At 40.2% G+C, this 19,386-nt stretch overlaps 1 protein-coding gene and 1 long non-coding RNA gene across 3 annotated transcripts in view; one reads left to right on the top strand and one right to left on the bottom strand.

Annotated features, from left to right (window-relative positions):
- Positions 1–2,711: 2,711 nt before the first annotated feature.
- On the top strand, positions 2,712–17,265 carry CLUL1 (clusterin like 1). Its single transcript, XM_063177771.1, has 8 exons — positions 2,712–2,766; positions 3,688–3,797; positions 5,111–5,259; positions 6,907–7,074; positions 9,619–10,063; positions 11,300–11,437; positions 15,781–15,995; positions 17,098–17,265. Exons 2-8 carry the CDS (start codon positions 3,695–3,697, stop codon positions 17,263–17,265), a joined length of 1,386 nt encoding a protein of 461 aa, XP_063033841.1. The 5' UTR covers positions 2,712–2,766; positions 3,688–3,694.
- Positions 2,965–19,386, bottom strand: part of LOC134430213 (uncharacterized) — a 36,383-nt gene continuing 19,961 nt past the window's right edge. The window contains exon 3 of one of the 2 annotated variants that reach the window (XR_010030770.1): positions 2,965–3,948. This is a non-coding gene — a long non-coding RNA (uncharacterized LOC134430213). Of the gene's footprint in view, positions 3,949–11,406; positions 11,706–19,386 lie in introns of those variants that run through there. The other variant, XR_010030771.1, reaches the window with a different exon arrangement.

Genomic DNA, 19,386 nt, shown 5'->3' with positions numbered 1-19,386 from the left:
ACTCAATGTCTATATATCTTGTTACAATTATTTACTTTTCAATTTATTAGTTTCTTGCAAAAAAAAATCTATTTTAACTGAAACTCCTTTTCAAGCTATTTGCCATTTCCTTTTCAATGGACAAATATTATTTCAATTAAAATAGAGTAGTAGTGGAATAACAGGGGTAGGAAGCTGGGGTAGGAAAAAAGACACTTTCTACAATTAGCTCCCAACAGCTTCTTCAGACTATCTCTAGTAGGATTCAATATTAGAAGAGTACCTTATTAATTTCAGCAGCATTGAATCATCTGCTTGTATAAGAGTGGAATAAATTGAAAAAGTCATCACAATGTCATGACATGACACACTATACTATAGCTGATCAAAGCACTCAAATTCAGAGGAAAATAAAATATTAAGAGGAAACTGTTGAACATGGCAGCTGAGATGAAAAATGGAGATCTCCATAATAGGTCACTGCAAATCAGATCTGGAAAGTTAAAAGAAAAGAGAATGGATGTTTCACATGAAACCTGAAGGTATTATTGATGAGATTTTTGTTTAATTAAATTCAAAACAGAAATGAGAGAGGAAAAACTTTCCAGAGTGAGCACAATTAAGAGCTGCCTTTCAAGAACAGGGCGCTGGTTTCTTAAGTGCACTTTTAAGGTTAAGTTTAAGCCTAAGATTAAATTTACCAGACATACTAGCTCCATCAATTTTGTCCTTGGGTTCCTTACACCTCCTCTTTCAGCCATTAGATATATATGAAATAACATGCGAGCAAAGACCTAGGATTTTGTGTTTTTGTAAAAAGATATACATAGATACAGTAGTGCCTATTTCCATGTGGTTACACAATGGTTGCAATAAAGTATGAGGAGTAGCACCTAAGATGATGCAAGACACTTTGCAATGTTCAAAATCAACTGAATTGAGAACAGGAGCTCAACATACACCAGGATTCTCTGTCTCAGCATCAGCTTGAGGACTGGCTTTGCAAGGTGCAAGTGTGTGCTTGACCAGAGACTCCCCAGGAGACCTTCAGAAAGCAGACAATTCTGGGAGTAAGCTTTTGATTTTATAGATGCATTTATAAATGCATTCTCCAGCCCCTTGCCCTGGGGCAGGAGTGCAGCTCTCCCTCCCCACAGGGCTGGGGCCGCCTGCTTTCTCACAAACTCCTGTGAACTATGAGTGATGTGTTGAAACCACCCTTTTTAATCTAGGCTGAGTGAAGCTTTCTCTATACAGAGTCAGACTGAGAAAGACCAGAAAATGAATGCTGCTAGTAAATTAATATTAGCAAAGAGAAACGTCAAAAATGACTGGAGAAACCCTTGCAGTGAAAGATTAAAGTCTTTGTTAGGATTCATTATACATGTAGGCTAGTAGCACGTGTTTCACAAGTGTCTGTAATAGATTGTCTTCCTTTGTGCCAATGTATTTTCCAGCTTCACTCTCTCCTGAGCTGAGTGTGAAGTTCAGAGGGGGAGAGAGATGGGAGAGAGCCCCTTCTGCTTCAGCCCAAGACCCAGGGATCCTTAACAATCAATCACCAGGGGATTGCAAGGTCTGCAGGGGTGCCTGCTTGGTTTTTCCACAGAAGAGAACTTGAAATGTTTTGGGTAGTGATGAGTCTTGGTCAAGGAGTAAGCAGAAACTCAATGAGACAGCAATTCATATAAATTACACCAAAATACACATCCCATTCCATCCATAATTTTCAGGGAAAAAAAGTGAAGTTGCCCTAATTTTTAATGCAAACTGGGGACTTGCAATTCCCATTAGAGCCAGTAGATTCTCCACTCTTTCTGATAATGTGTTTAAAGCTAAATCCCTGAAATCTCTTGCCCAAGCAGCATTAATCATGCTAGATCTTAGCCATCAATTGGCCTTTATGAATGATTAGGTAAACAAAATGGAACAGAATGTCTTAAAGTTGCTGTTACAGTCTGTGGGCTAAAAACACCCACTCTCCCCATCTCCTCTTTGGCTACAAGGGAGTAATATTGCTGAATATCACAAGGTGGGATATGACTGCTAACAGTACGTGTCCATATTTTATATTAAGCACCTGTTAGCATTTAAATATCTCATTTCAAAATATCCAAAAGTTTGTACGAGTCAGATCTCAGACATATTTCATAGACATGGAGAAACTGAAGGAAATAGCATTAAGTGGACAAACCCCCAAAACACTGGCAAATACAATGATGTATAAAATGCCAAAAAAATTGCTTATCTCGTTCCAGAATCTGCTCATATGCTAGCCTCCATCTGGGTTCCTGATTTTTTTTTCAACTCCCATACCTTCAGAAGGTGTACAAAGGAGGCCTTTACATAAGGAAGTGGTTTTTATAGCAAGCTAAAACCATGCTGAGGAGATTAAATGTTGAAAGCTATTTTTAGCCAAACTAATCAATTTCACTAATAACATAAGCTGCAGGTGTCTCCTAAAGTAAGAAGTAAGACCATGGAAGACCTAACGCGACAAAAGGCTACTGACTACAGAAAAATAGCGGTTCCAAATTACTTTAAATAAGGCAATTCTGCCCAACACTCCCCCTGGTGGTTTTGCCCACAGAGATGAGCATGAAGTGGCACGCATGCAAAATCCCCCAGTCTAGCGACTAAATGTCCCTTAATAGGATTAAGTCCCTTCTCATCAGATAAGTAGAACATGGCAAAATCCCTGGCACTCCCAGAAATAAGTCCAGAACGCAGCCCAGCCCCTTCCTGACACAAGGAGCAATTTTGCAGAAGAGGCACAAAATATTAATGGTAAATATACTTTTTTACTTTTCTTTGGTTGTGTGTTTGTATTTCTTTGCAGTTAATTGGTCTTTTGGTGTAAATGTGAAGGTGAAATATGCAAGTAACTGTAGAAGTAAATCTGAGCTATAAACAAATACAGGCTTTTAAGTTACATATGCTCTTGTGGCTGATAATTGCATCTCCAAGAAGGCTATATTGGCTAACTACAAGGCATCTGAATACTGTGTTCACTTAATCAGAAGAGAACCATAAAGTGAAGCTGCATGGTTTCTGAAAAATGAACCTTTTGGCTCTGCTCTTAGGAGGGAAATAAAGCAAATGGCATTTCTTTCCCTTGTTCAGGGATTTCTTTCATTTGCTGATCTGTTTGTTTACAAAATTGATCTAATTACTGATTTTTTGGCACACCTTTGTTGAGTCTCTTCTATTGAGTCTTATTCTGAAGGACACTGAAAGGAATTGCATGTTTACAAGAAAGGGAACAACATTCCAGAAACTTCCCTCTTTAAAACTGGCAATAATGTTTAGCATGAATGTATTTATAACATGAACTAAGGACACAATATGAGATCGGTAATTAGTGTGTTTCACAAAGAGGAAAAGGGACAGACTGAACAGCATAAGCTTCTGATTTTATATATACATGTCCTGATTCTGTTAACCACTGTGCAAACTCAGTGGAACTCATCTAATTAATCTAAATAGATAATTACAAAGGAGGTCAAGCTTCTTACTCATGTATTTTCACCAAGAGTAGCACCTAGGTGCATGCTATACGTATCAGAAACCATCGTCAGAGACAAAATTAACGGGATCTTGTAAGATTTGTAGTATTATAGTTAGCATTTATATTTACTTAGTATACCTAGACATCTGAGCTTCCTGCCAATGTTTACACGTAACTGCACCGAACTTTTCCTTGAACAGAAAGAACATGAGGTCCTCCTGGATATTTCTGATCCATGTGCTGTGTCTGAGTGGCCACCAGTGCGCACCGACGAAGCGGGAGGAGATGAATCTCCGGGACAACCTCAAGCGTACGTAAGCTTTTCCTGCCAGGGTGGGCTGGAAGCCCCTGGGCCCAGGTCTCCAGCTGGGCAGGGCATCTTGGCTTCCACACTCACTGCCATCAACAAGTGCCACTTGCATGTGTGGAGCTTAGAAAACATAACAAAGTCGATTTCATGCCTACACACACACAATAGGAAGATAAGAACAAGCAGGATGAGAAAGCAAAGGGATTAACAGATAAGCATCACCTGCCAAAAGAAAAAAGTACTTACAGGATTTTTATAGGTTATTTGGTTCCTTGTAGATCATCAGAATAGAAACCAAACCCAAAATGAGGTTCAACAGATTTTGAACAATTTTGTTTTTTCAAATAATCTTTGAAAATATTTCCTCTACACTTACATACTTCACTGAAAAAGGTGGCTTTTACAAACAACTGAAAAAAATTACTTAATTTAGAAAATACCAGCTATTCTGCACACACACACATACTTCTAAGCATGGATTTATTTTGTGGAGAGAAAGAGGATCAGCCATTAAACAATGCTGTGCTTCAGTCTATGTTGACAGGATTTTTGTAATAAACAAACAGAAAGTTAGAGATGAGGAAGAAAAACACAAAGGAAGAAGTGATCAATGTGTTTTTGGCAGTCTCAAGGTGAGATGGTTTTACTGTTTTCTAAAGTTTCAGTGATATTCGGGGTATTTCCACAAAGAAAACAAATGCAGATAAAGGATAGGCAATCATGCAGAGCTTCAAGGTGCAGTGCATGGGCCAGCCCAGGTTTTCACCAAAACTCTATGCTCATTACTTCACAGGAAGTCTACAAATTGTATTTTTATGAAAACAGGTTGAAGGCACTTGTAATCGACATTTTCAAAATGTAGAGGGAAGCTGTCACAGGCTTCTACCAGATCAAAGATAAATATAAAGGTTATGTCATTAGAAAACAGATGAGTGATCCTAGGAGATATTCAAAACCCAGGGTGATGATGTCCTGTGCAACCTGATGTAGTTGACCATGCTTTGAATGGAGGGGGCAGACTCAATGATCTCCAAAGGTACCAGCCCCAATTGCTCTGGGATTCAGTATTCAGCAGTGGGACAGCTGAATATATCTTTTGAGTAACATACAGCTGATCCTTGCAAAAGCTCTGGGCCAGATTCTTATCTGATGGAAATTGTCTTGGCTCAGTGTCATTCAGCGTTCGCTATCTCAGATTTGGCTCTGCCACTGTAGGGAAACACAGAGCTATTTCATTCTCCATCATCAGTGCATGACAATTTGCAATAGTGTTAAAATCTGATTAAGTCACTGGATAATTTGGCTTTTTTTAGAATTATCTGAAGTTGGAGAGAAGTATGTAGATGAAGAGGTAAAGAAAGCTTTGATTGGTATTAAGCAGATGAAAATTATGATGGAAAGAAACGAAGATAAGCACATAGATCTGATGAAAACCTTGAAGAAGAGCAGTGAAGAAAAACAGGTAACATAAATGCATCTGTGAGGGTTTTATGTTTATTCTGGGAAGAATGTAAACCAAACCAAAGCAGTGTACATATTTTCATGCAGTCATGGAATTGAGAGAAAACCTGCTTCTGGCCCTTTGTTTCACTAGCAGAGGAAAATTGCACATACTGCTTGTTTCTAAAAACCCCTGCCTCACTGAATTCACACCAAGGCAACTGCAGGCCACTGTAGAACAGTGTTCTGTGCAGAAGGTCCAGCAGCTCTGCCCTCCATGTCTCTATACTCCTGGGGCCACAAGATGTTCTCCAGCTTGCTTTGCAAACCTCAGACCTGCAGAACATCAAAGCCACAAATGATAATGTGCTCTAAAGAAAGTACAATGAATCAGGGAAATATCCAATGTCTTAGTGCAATGCCTAGGCTCAGAGCCATATGCTCAGATGAGCTGAAGAAACAGAGGTTTACTCTATATTTAAAAAAACGCAAATATGCTAACTTTGTTTCAACAAAGTTGAAGGAAAATTCCCTCCTGGCCCAACATCTGGTAGTGAGTTAAAACTAAAAAAGTACCTGATATCTTTCTAACATCTTAAGGAACACCAGTGCACTCCCACAGTCAACACTCTTGTTAGATCTTACTGGATGATTTCATTTACACAGGACTCACATCCACAGTGAGAGTTCATAAAACACTGAATAAATGTATTAGAAAGATCAGAAAATAACTGAGCACAGATTACGAAAACTGCAGTTACTGTCTCCACCAAGCACATTCTGACGGAAGTTTTCTTTTATGTGAGTCTCTTCCCTATCGGAATGCTGACAAAAAGGAATAAGCCCCATCAATTAAAAGGTTTCTGTCATACTTAGAGATAGCTTGGAACATTGTTTGGAAACAAAAACTATTGAAATATGTTGCAATTGGAGAGAGAAATTGATGATGTGTAACCTACTTCAATGGGAAGAACTTTCCTCTTTCCATTGTCAAGCCTATATCCAAAAATGCTGCTTCTTATCCACTCAGCTTTGTCCCCTAACTGATGAAGCAAATAGAAGCAGCGTTGTGAAATGCATCTTGTTACCCTTCAGTATGGAAGGAGTGCCTCACACTTCCACAAGAGCAGGAAAAATTCCCCTTTTGATTAGCATACTCACAAACAGCAGAGATGCTAAACTTTTATATATTTATGCATTAGACAGACTTTATGGCAAGGACCTACCCTCATGAAATATCAATCCCTTAAAGGTAGAGAAAGGCAACAGGAAAGGACTATTTGTGGGACAGATGAGTACTGTTCAGATGATATGGAGCAAAAATAACACGAGTTGAACACATGACCATGGGGGAGGCTGAATTCTTACACAGAGTGATGTGTGAGTTTTTTTCTTAACATCAAAAATCCTGGTAGTCTGTAGCAATCCATTTGTTTCTGTAGGCTGTGTCCCCCGAGAGAACAACATCAGAAAAATCCCATAAAGAAAAGGTTTTCAATTTTCAGTTCCTTCCATATGTAACTGCAGCTGAGAAGGCAACCTAGCCTAGTGGTTAGGGATTAGCAAAAAAAGGAGCCATAAATAGCCAAAATGAGTGATGAACACTGGGGTAAGTACTTAGAATGCTAATCTGAAAATTGCCCTCAACTGGATCTTCTTCCTTACTTAGCAAGCCTTGCGACTTATGGATGAAGTAAAGGCAAGACTGGAAGAAGAGGAAAGACAATGTCAAGTATCCTTGAAAAATCTATGGGATGAATGTGAATCTTGTTTAGAAAGTACCTGCATGAGATATTATACAACTTGCAAACGTGGTGTGTCAACCTTTAAGAGAAAGGTAGGAGGAAACTTTGCATCTGGAGAATACTCTTGAGTTCACCCAAAGAGACACACATCTTATTTCTCAATACCTAGGTCTGCCAGTTATATCAGCTTACTAAAATTAATGTCATTTGGAGAGTCTGGAAGTATGAAGTTATATGGTAGAGATTACATGTGATTATGGGTCATGGAATGCTGAGCCAAAATAAGTTCAGTTGCACCCTGGCAAGATTCCATGGAAACTGATGACTCCCCTAACTCCAACAGACTCATTCCAGATACAACATGTTTTCTCTCACAGTGGGACTTGCACTAAGATGCTTGAACACTGTTTGTGAAAAATACCACATATATTCTTTATGGTCTGTCTGAAAAATCAGCAAAGTTAAAAGCGTAGATGTAGTTAGCAAAATTACATGGCGTAAAAAAAAACCACCTAATTATTACACCATTCTTTCCTATATTTTTCTTAAATAAACTCTTTAAGTAACAAACAAAACTTTAAAATGCTTAACCTCTTGTAATAAAGGAACCTGTCAGCAAAGGAGATTCCCCTAATTCTACTAGAAAGAAAATATGGTTTCCTGTCCTATTATTACTACAAAATTTAACAATTGTAATCACATTTTTTGTTTGGGCATACACATTAGGCGCAACAAACTTCTGAAGCAGAACTGTAATTGCTGCTACTAAAATGTCAGCCAGATTCCCTATCTTTCACCCCTCCCGTGTACTGAAAAATACAATAACTTAAACATTAAATGTGGTGTTTCAGGCAGGGTTTACAGCAGAGGTGTTTAATATTTGTGCATATTCTTAAAATAATTCATGTTAAAATGTGGGAGATACTAAATTTAAAACTATTTGTGATATTTTTAGCTTTTTAGGTATCACTCATGGGTGGCTCATATAAATGTTTTGGGTTTTCAAGAGTCTGTAGATGCTGCAATTACTGCAGTAAAAGTTATACACTGCATTGTCCCCATCTTTGACCCTCTTGGACACATCCCTCATCAGTTATTTGGTTTACTTGAAGCATTCAAAGTAAGAGCTGTGTTATAACCAAAGTTATTAAAAAAAAAAAAAAAAAAAAAAAAAGAAAAGAAAAAATGATAGCTGTAGCTGAGGACACACAGACAGCAGGAGCAATACTTGCTTAGGCTGTTCCTGCAGTGCTGTTTCACACGTCACCTACCCTCTAAGCTGCACTAGTGGTCAGATCAAGCTGAAGATTTTTTTTTAGTTTTTTATTGCTGGAGTTCATAAAGTTAGAGGGTTTTTAGGAAATGGTTAAAAAAGAATAGGCCTCAGACAGAAGGTTTGATAGCATTGCAAATACAGCAAAAAAGTTTTCTAAACAGTAGAGCATACGTGACAAATAACAATAGGCCTCTGTAGAACTAGCTTAAGGATGGCAACAAGGTTATTTAATGTATATCTTTAGAAGGTTAGCATGAATAGAGCTCTGTTCTTTGTCTCTTATGAACCAGTCTTTGTTTAAACTACCATTACGTGTGTTTTATAAGATTGGATAGAATGCTTGTCAATATGTGTTGTTCTATGTATGATTGGCTGAAATCTAGGCTGAGATGGTTTTATGCTATGCTGTAATGCCCCACCTCCTTGGCATTCCCTGTGGATCAGCGAGCTGTTAACATCCTGTCTCTGTTGTTTAACAACGTCCTGAGACTGATGTGCTGAAAATAAAAAAAAGCTCATGTCCCTGGTCCAGTTTGTCCTGTGTTGTCCATAGCTGGATGTCGTTGCCACGGCCAATGGTTTCCTCGGTAAATGTGGGCATTTGACATAATTGGACACATTCCCACATTTATAATTAACATATTTAGATGTCTTTATGTATATCTGTCTATAGATATCTATCTATATCTATATATGTGTGTTTTAGCAAGGTGCTTCTTAACCCTTACCCATTTTCTAATGCCATGGAGTGTGGCTCAAAAAGCCACTCCATCGGCTCAGGCCAAAGTAGTGCCTCAGAGTGGGGAGCAGAGAATCAGTGGCTGAGAGCCAGGAGCTGGAACTCTGTGACAGCAGAATTGACACTTGGCCTCTTACACGATAAAACCATGGACTCACAGCCACTGCTTTATTGATTGTGCTGGTTTCCCTTCACACAAGGACATGAGGATTTGCCCAATGGTGAGAGAGGACAGGCTTTTTACAAATCAAGGTGAGAACCTTCTGCTCGCTACACTGCACATAAAGCAGACAGAAATGCATCTCACATCTTCATAACATAAAGCACAAGCTGTCTGTTGGAAGAAACCCAAATGCTGACAATAACTTTGAGCTCCCACAGATTAAAGGGTAACTGGCAGAAGTTTTACTCCAGATCTGATTTGAAATTATTGATTTAGATTGAATGCACTTCTCTTTGGGGTCTACTGTCTTAAATTATTTCAGAGAATATGCTGTGTTGGCAGTTATTAAGAGGGCATTGTTTCTTTGAGTATTTGAAAGAGAAAAATTAGAGACACTTATCTGAGAGATGAGAAACCAGTAACTTTTCTCTTCTGATCTATCTCTTTCTTACACACAGGTTGAAGATTTTTTGAGGAAAATACCTCCACTCATATTTACTTTTCATGAGGAGCAAGGAAGAGACATCCAATCTAATGAAAAGCCTGAGAAAGAGGACACCCAGCTAGTAAAGATGGAAGATTTATTTAGCCAGCTTTTATCGGATGTGGGCTCGATATTTGACAGAAGTTTCATTTTTTTCAAGCACATGCAAAAAGAATTTGACCAGTCTTTTCAGACTTATTTCATGTCTGACCTGGAGATGAGTGAGTCCCCCAGTATGCCAGCTTTACCTGAGGTCACCACCAGAATTGAAGGCTCCCAGAGAGGCTGGGGCATGCCTGGCTTCTTACAGACAGTTTTTGATTTCAGCAGGACAGTGTTCGAAGGTGTCAGCGAGGTGATCACTGATGTGTTTGATGAATACAGAGATTACAGAAGAGATGTGCCAGAACAAACCAAAGGCAAGTGTTAGAGGATGAAAATTGACTGCTCTGTCAATGACATCAACCCCTTTGGGTTGGCTAAACTACAGCAAATTACTCAGTTTCCAGTATGAGTGTGAGATACATAAGGAAACTCTGGAGGCTGTGGGTCAAGGGTAGCTATCAGTTAAATGAACAAATAGAAGTTGCCTAGAAATCTCAGAGAAATGTTGCAGGGGGGCTTAGGGGTCCTACACAGCCTGATTTTCATGGCAATTCTTTAAGTGCTCCTCAGGAGCACTTAAATTCAGGGTGGATGCAGTTTTTCATAAGGCTGACTGACAGATTTAATCTCAGCATTTGTCAGGATATGATTTTTATAATCTCTTACTGACATGGTCACCAATTCTAAAAAATTAGGGTAATGTTGTGAGATGTCAAGGCATATCCCTGCCCTTGCCAAATGATGCTAACTTCAGCTTGACAGCTGCAAGTGCTGTTTCAGGCTACAGCAGCAATGTAATCTGACAATCAAATACCAGCTAATCAAAGACCAGACATCAGGTTTTCCAGTGACCAGAAAATTCTGGGCATACCATTGGTGATGACACTCAGTGAAGGAAAATGACCATGGCTGACTTTTATAATACAAAAAAGCCTAATATTTGACTATTGCAAACAGGACAAATATATGCTGGTCCTTGTCTACAGGGAAATCACAGTGAGCACATGCCATAACTCTGAGTGGCAGGTGACATGAACATTACATGATCATCAGGAAATACAAAGTTAAGTGACTCTTGAACAGTGTTTTTAAATTTTTCTCTATATCATAAGCCCTGTTACCTCAGAAACAGACTTGGTACTGTGTTCTCATGTAACTGTATGGGATTATGAAACATCTTGACTTCTAAGGGTCAAAAAGATCTTACCAGAACTCACATGTTGTAGAAATAATGTGCAATAATATTAGCAATTTTTTGGTTATGTCTGGGGAATACACTCCTAAGTCTTTATAAAGGAATATACTACAGCAAGAATTCCTTGAAAGAAAATATTATTTGAATCTTCTCTTGACTTCTACTTTTTAATAATTTATTCCTTTTACTTTTTTGGAGTGGAGGGGAAGTGGAGAGGTAAGGAAGGGGATTTATGCAAAACACTTTGGATTAAGGACAAGAAATTATATTCTAGCACTCAGGCTCGGTAATGAATGCATACTTATAAAGACTCTAAGTTTAACAGCAGTCTAAAAATACTATGACTTCATTCTAGATCCTGAAAGAAGTGGCATGTTTTCAAAAATTGTGTCAGGGCGCCAGAGACTTCAGTGCAGGGAGCTCCGGGAGAACTCCTCCGGATGCCCGCAGTTCCATGAGAGATGCCAGAAATGTCAAGACAATCTCTTGCATGGTAAATAAATATTCTCCCTTTTTTTTTTTTTTTTTTCCTTTTTCTCTCTGTAATGAATTGATTACTGGTTTATAGATTTTGAGGTGTTAATTATCTACTGGAATTAACATTTAACACAGTCACTGAGTTTTTACTGTAACCACGGCTACAGTAACCATTCCTCCTCATTCCAGATGATTTCAATTAGCTTTCCCCGCTGTCTCCACAGAGTGTCAGTATAGCTCAGTTCTTAACACACCGCTGGCGCTCCAAAGAGACGTCCCACAGCCTGTAACAGAATATATAGGTGTTTTGTTAGAGCTGCAATCCTGCAGAGAAGCAAGATGTCAGGCAGCAGTCGATCCTGCCTGGGTGCAGCAGTGCTGAGCAGAAAGTGAGGAAAAGCTCAAACTCCCGACAGTCGCTTCTCCTGCTGACAAGCAGGTGTAACCTCAGGTATCATTCAGCTCCTTGCAATGAAAGCAAGCGCTGAAGAGCCTGTAATTACTTTTTGTTGAACCCTGTCTGCAGATAGAACTGACATGAAGGACAAAAAGGGGACTTCATGTCAGTAAATAAGGAGATGGCAGAACTCTGTCAGCACCGTCCATGGGCACCTGAAAAACCTTCAGACTGATCACCCAGAACTGCCAGTCAGGACTCCCACTGCAGCATAACATACCTGTCCTTCCAGAATTATTTTGATCTTAAAATCTAAGAGCATTTAAGCACTAAACCTAATGCTTAAATCTAAATGTCTTCAGAATATCTCCAGTGGGGCAAACATTAATGAACAATGAAACACTTTTAAAAGAATATCTGACCACTTATCTTTTTATCTACACCCATGTACTAAGGATAACAGTTTGTTACTGTACCATCAGCTGGAACCCCTTGATAATCCAATTTGACAGAATTACTCCTTGATAATCCAATTTGACAGAACAGAAAATTAATTTTTACAGAGAAATTATTGCATAGAAATTTTTCTTGCTTAAATCCATATTTTAGTAAAGAAAATACCAGCAATTTTCAGTTCTGAATTTGTGGCAGATGGTGCTAGTCTACAATAGCTAGTCTAGCTATTGTAAGATAAATATTAGGTCTTAACACTCAACAAGAATACAGGCTTTCTTGTTATAACCTCTGTCATAGAATCATATAATAATGTGGGGTTAAAGGGACCTTGGTCTAGACGACCAACCCCCTAGAAATCAGCAGGGACATCTTCATCTAGATCATGTTGCTCAGAGCCCCACACAATGTGACCTTGAATGTTTCCAGGGATCTACCTGCTCTCTGGGTGACTTGTTTCATTGTTTCACCACCCTTATTGAAAAAACTTCTTGCTTACATGTAATCTAAATCCACCCACTTTCAATTCAAAATCATTACCTCTTGTCCCCATCTTTCTTACAGGCACCCCTCAGTAGCTGATGGTCACAGATTATATTCAAAGGCCACAATAAGTGTCCCCAGGGTCTCCTCTTCTCCAGGCTGAATAACCCCAGCTCTCTCAGCCCATCCTAATAAATAGGAGAGGTGCTCCCAGCCTCTAACAGCTTTTGTGGCTCTCCTCTGGACTTGCTCCAACAGGTCCATGCATTCTGTGCTGAGAAGCTGCTGTGGTTTGACACTGGCCCAATGCCAGGCATCCATGAGAGTTGCTCGCTCACCCTCCCCTGCCACGGCTGGGCAAAGGAGGAAAAAGAAAAAAATTAATGAAGGCTTCATGAGTGAGATAAGGACTGGGAGAAAAAACTTCAAGGGCAAAAAAGGCTCAGATTTTGTTACAAAGTGAAATTCATTACCAACAGAACCAGAGGAGGGTAATGAGAAGTAAAATAAGCCCTTAAAACACCTTCTCCCCCCAGCCCCTCTTTCCTTCCCACCAACAGTGCAGGGCACGGGGGTTTGGTCAGTTCACCACCGGGATTTTCCTTCTTCTCTGGTAGAGAAGTCCTTCCCCTGTGAGGTTGTGAGGTCCCTCCCATGGCAGACAGTTTTTGGTGAACTTCTCTGGTGTGGGTCCACTCTCACAAGCAGCAGCCGTACTGCACCTGCTGCAACATGAACTCCCCTCATGAGCAGACAGTCCTCCCAAAACTTCATGGCTCTCTTCCCACGGGGTCCTCCAAGGACAGGCCGCTCCAGCCTCTCTCCACCGGATATCCCACTGGATCACAGCCTCCTCCAGGCATCCACCTGCTCTGCATGGGCACCTCCCCCACGAGCTGTGGGTGGATCTCTGCATCCCCCATGGATCCCCATGGGCTGAGGGTGGATCTCTGCATCCTCTGTGGATCCCCATGGGCTGTGGGTGGATCTCTGCATCCCCCATGGATCCCCATGGGCTGTGGGTGGATCTCTGCATCCCCCATGGATCCCCAGGGGCTGTGGGTGGATCTCTGCATCCCCCATGGATCCCCACGGGCTGTGGGTGGATCTCTGCATCCCCCATGGATCCCCAAGGGCTGTAGGAGCACAGCTGCCTCACCATGGTCTCACCACGGCCTGCAGAGGAATCTCAGCTCTGGTGCCTGGAGCAGCTCCTCCCCTCCTTCTCCATCCACATGATGTTTCCATGTTGTTTCCCTCATATATTCTCACCTCCTCCTCTTCTCTGACTAGAAGCAAAACCCCATGACTTTGTTTTTCTTCTTGAATATGTTATCACAGAGGTGTTAACAACCTCTCTCATTGGCCCAGTTTTGGCCATCTCCACAGCCATCAACTCTGGATCTGCCAGACCTGCTGGAAGCTTCCAGCAGCTTCCCACAGGAGCCATCTTTGTGGCCCCCCTGCTACCTAGTACCAGGATGTGCCAAACCAATACAGGGATCCACACCTGGATGAAGTACTTCAGAGGTCTTATGAGAGAAGAGTAGGGGGGCAAAATCACCTCCCTCCACCTGCTGGCCATGATTCTTTTGATGCAGCCCAGGATGTATTTGGCTTTCTGGGCTGTGAGCGCACATGGCCAGTTCATGTCCAGCTTCTCATCCACCAGCACCCCCAAGTCCTTCTTGGCAGGGCTGCTCTCAGTCTGTTCATCTTCCAGCCTGTGTTGATAGCAGGAGTTGCCACGACCCAGGTGCAGCGCCTTGCACTTGGCCTTGCTGAACCTCATGAGGTTCACCTGGGCCTACTTCATGAGCTTGTCCAGGTCCCTCTGCGTGGCATCCCATCCCATTCCCTGGGTGTGTCAACCACACCACTCAGCTTGGTGTCATCTGTGAACCTGCCAAGTTTGCAGGCTTCCCCTCGATCCCCCTGTCCCTGTCACTGATGAAGACCTTAAACAGTACTGGTCCCAGTAAGGGCTCCTAAGGGACACCAAACTGTCCATGATGTCTATCTGGGCATGAAGACATTGACCACCACCCTCTGGGTATGCCCATCCATATAATTCCTCATCCACCAAACATTCCACCCATCAAATCCTTATCTCTCCAGTTTAGGGAGAAAGAAGGATGTTGTGGGGGACTGTGTCAATGGCCTTACAGAAGTACAGATAAATGACTTTTCCAACCCTTTCCTTGTCCAGTGATGGAATCACTCCATCATAGGAGGCCACTGACTGGTCAGGCAGGACTTGCCCTTGGTGGAGCTCTGCTGGCTGTCCTGAATCACTTCCCTATCTTCCATGTGCCTAAGCAGAGCTTCTTGAAGGTCTTTTCCATGATTTTTCCAGGCATAGGCATGAGGCTGACAGAGTGGTAGTCCTTGGGGTCCTTCTTACAATCCTTTTTCAAAAAAATCAGTGAAATATTTCCATTTTCCTCATCACCAGAGACTCCCTTCTCTTCCATGACTTTTCAAATATCATGGAGAGTGGCTACATCAGCCAATTGCCTCTGAACTCATCAGGTGCCACAGACCTAGACAGGTTAAGGTTCCTCATGTGGATTTAAAACTTCTTTTACAGTGGAAGGAACTTGGCTTCCTCAGCCCCTGCCTTGGAGTCTATATACCTGGGATAGATTCATAATGGAATGTGAGCCAATAAAAGAACCCATAACCTATAAGAAGACTATGAAATTGCTATATGTAAAATTTACCAGATCTTATTTAGCATTAACAAAAAATCTATTGTCATGAAATATTATATAAACCTTATGTATTATATGATATAAACTTGCTAAATGACTTTGATACAATAAATGGCATAATGCCATTTCATTTAGTCATTGAATCTAAACTAAATCTACCATAATCAATAAGCAAAAATTATTATTCTCCTTTTTTTCAGCATTATTTAAAGACCCATCCAAACCATGCCCCCTTGCTAGGCTTTTTTACAGTTTTCATTTCTTCAGACAGAAAAGACAAAGAACAAGACATAACACTGTCTTTCCTAACAGATTGCCCAAACGTTCCAGAGCTGCACATAAAGTTTGATGAAGCCTTTAAGCTGGTTAATCTCTCAGGGGAGCAGTACGAGCAGATTCTCCAGGTCGTTCGGCATCACACGGAGGACACTTCCTACTTGCTGAACAAAATGAAAGAAAGGTTTGGGTGGGTGTCTGAGCTGTCCAACATGACCATTGGACCAGAAAACATTTTCAACGTAGTTAAGGTAAGGGTTGTCTTCTGAAGGGAGCTATTGCTGCCTTTAAATTGCCTTTTGCTCATGTTTACGTTCCTGAGGACTCTGGATGTTCATACATGTTTAATGTTTAGCTTTACAACATGACTTTCCTACTCATCTTGAATTTGTGTGTGCTTGGTAATCCCTCAATGAGCTGAAACTCCTGAGATTAGAAACTATTTTCCTCTAAATCCCTTTAGTGTGATGGATGGCTGACAGGCTAACCTGAATCACTGTCTGATAAGAGTAAATTGACACTAGCAGCTTTGACTGGCCTCAGATTACCTTCACAGATAAACTGCACTGCACCAGTCACTGACACATCCACATTAGATGGATGAACGTCTAGCTGTGTGTCTGTACCTACATAATCCAAAGTTCAAAGAAGGCAAATGTTATACAGATTTTTGCAGTGGAAGCTGCACATGATTGACAGCATTGGCCAATATTTCAGTAAATACATAATGATTAATTGTGTCTCACACACAAAGATACATCCAAGGTAAATTCAATCCATTTTCCTGGGCAAGGGACAAATCTTTTTCTCTCTTCTAACTCAGAAATCCACTTATATATAGTGAATTACTACTATTACTATCAGAACTTTATACAAAATAGTGGTACAATTCACCAAAAAAAGCACAAAATAGGAACAGGAGACAGGCACATTTTCCCAACTGAGTCTGAGATATCTGTTCTAGGAAAATAAAGCTACAGAACTAAGTCTGATTTAGAAAAACACACATGAATGAATAAATTCAATCACACAAATGTTGTATTGAACTTGGTGGGACAGCTCAGAAGTTTTCACTAGGAGAACAGAAGCTCTTTATAGATGTAGCTTATGATATAAATATTAACATGCCATTCTTTAATATGGTCTTGGCAGTGCCATGTCAGCTCTTTCCACCACCTACATGAATTCAGACACCCACTGTCTTTTGAGAAGAAAGCAATTTAAAGAAAGTAGGCAAGTCTAAAATATTCCCCTATTTAATTTTCCCCTGTTAAAGAGAGTGGGCACAACAGGTATAAACAAAACTGAAAGCACACAGCAGTTTGTGGTGTCTAAAGTACTGATCTCTTCTAGGTGGTACCTGGGGATCCCTCCAGTAAAGACGAAACTGTGGTAGATGTGAATGTTCTGACTTCACCTACTTTCACCATTAAAGTTCCTCCCAACTTAGATCCCAAGAGTCCTGAGTTCATCGAATACATAGCTGGGAAAGCACTCCAATTGTATAAGCAGAATTTTTAAGTGGTAAGTTCATTCTTTCTGCTTTCACAGAGAACACACTTCTTCGTAAGAGGTGTTTACATCGCAATAAACTTTAGTTGGAACAAGATTCATTCATGGTGTATACAAGACTGCCTTCTCAGAAAGGACACATTGAGAAAAACACAAGCATTATGGAAAACACAAACAAACACTCGATGTTCTTGCCTGCAAAACACAGACACGATGATATTAAATGATTTGACTTATATGTCTGTGAAACCCCCAATCTTTAAGTAACAGCTGGGATGAGGTAACGTGATAATAAATATTTCTTCACAAAAGAATTGCCTCACAACCACAGTCCAATGTCTTGGCATTGAAAACCATGTCTTTGTGCTCATTCATCATGAATGGACTGGAATTACCACTATTCATTATGTTTTTTGGATTTTTTTTTTTTTAATTTTCAGTAGTGTTTGAGAGCATGCTCATATTATTTTTGATGATAAAGGAGGGCAAAGTGAGAATCACCACCAGGACTTGGAAGAGCTGTCTTGCCATAATATTTCTGCATTAGCAGCACACTGCTCAGATTAAGTGTTTATTAATACAGGCTGCAGTTCATCTTGCAGGATCATGCACAGAAAGATCCTGCTCATGGGCTTCAACCATTTTTGTAAAAAGGACACACAAGAGGGCTCTCTTCTTGTTTATGACATTTCAAAAGAGGAAGAGGAAGGAAAAACCAGGCAGAGAGGCAGGGAGGACAAATGCTTCATATTCTCTAATCCCACAGGGAATTTCCCAAGAAAGAGGGGATGGTTTTAGGTTTTAGCATCACACTACTGTGAAACTTGTAAACCACCCTTCCCTGTGTTTCCCTTCCAAGGGGACTCTGGGATGCACAGCTTTAGTGGCCTCTGACTCTCAGAGTTGTCTCTTCTAGGTGAACAGAGCCACAAGACACATGAGACTTTCAGGCAAATCACTGTAGTGTCCCCAAATCTTCTGAGAAGGACCAGATTTGGACAGTTTCTCTTTAGGCCATAGCTGATTTCCTCAACTGAGCAACTGAAGCATGACCTGCACACAAGGAAAAGTCTCAGGAGGCAGGGAAAGAGCATTCAACGTTAACAAAGTAGATGTGGAAGATTTCAGCATTTTGTATTAAATCTGCTTATTCTTTTGAGGTCAGAGGCACACTTTTTGAGCAGATGAAAGCAATCACTCCCACCAGAGAGGCTGAGGTGGGCTGCAGAATTTACAGAATAAACCATGTACTTTGTTTAGGTAAATGTTGGTGAAATTACATGTTGATATTTATAAACATCTGGAATAAAATGCTCCAACACTTTCTCTACAATTTTTATTCAAAATTCTCTGTAATTTATATGCAGTTGTAAATATAAATGATAAATACTCTTTCAGATGATGGAATACTAATGTTCAGGGCCTGATGATGGCAATAATTATTTCTGTAATTTGATGATGATTTTTAGCCTGAATCTTAGTCTGATTTTCCTGTGGGCATATCTTGTATACCCATTTAATACCTGGGAAAAGTAAGCAGTGTTGATTTCAAAATCACACCACCATTCAGTTTGCCCAAGGCTTAGAGTACATGAAAATGTAATGGATAAAAAAAGAGTTAAAACTCTACAAGAAAACTGGGTAGATCTGTGAGAACAGAAAGGGAGAGAAAAAGAAAAGTTTCTGTCTGGTTTTTATGTTATGCATGTTTCTATAGCAGGACACTGCTACATTCCACATATACTTACTTTTCTAACATATTTTTCTCCATTCAAAACCAAAATGTATAATCTTTTTTTTTTTTTCTCCTAGGAAAGAAGTGTGAATTCTTTCTTCCTGAAATAAAGTATATGCTCCTTAGTTGAACTACCCCTATGCTCAACATAGCTAACTGTTAAATTTCTATGGTTAAAATAGTTGCATATAAATAAAATGTTGCTTAGTAAATACTGTGACATATAAGCTATCAACCAAAGACTGTAGAAATCTTTAAACTCAAACCCCAAACCAAATCCATTTCAGTATTGGTTTATTTAAATAAAATGTTATTTATGTTGTCAGTAAGGTAATCTTTGATAACAAGTCATGGCTCTGGTTATGCAAAGATTTAAGGACATAATCAGCTGTAAG

Source organism: Melospiza melodia, chromosome 1 (assembly GCF_035770615.1).
Source record: "Melospiza melodia melodia isolate bMelMel2 chromosome 1, bMelMel2.pri, whole genome shotgun sequence".
Taxonomy (NCBI): domain Eukaryota; kingdom Metazoa; phylum Chordata; class Aves; order Passeriformes; family Passerellidae; genus Melospiza; species Melospiza melodia.
The sequence above is the reverse complement of the archived record's forward strand: the minus strand, read 5'-3'. Positions and strand labels throughout refer to the sequence as shown.

What these genes read in the sequence shown, in the direction of transcription:
- CLUL1 (XM_063177771.1), top strand. Translation starts at nt 3,695, where the DNA reads ATGAGGTCCTCCTGGATATTTCTGATCCATGTGCTGTGTCTGAGTGGC. An exon ending in AGAGCAGTGAAGAAAAACAG is followed by an intron (nt 5,260 to 6,906) that starts GTAACATAAATG and finishes TTCCTTACTTAG; the next exon opens with CAAGCCTTGCGACTTATGGA. An exon ending in ACATTTTCAACGTAGTTAAG is followed by an intron (nt 15,996 to 17,097) that starts GTAAGGGTTGTC and finishes GATCTCTTCTAG; the next exon opens with GTGGTACCTGGGGATCCCTC.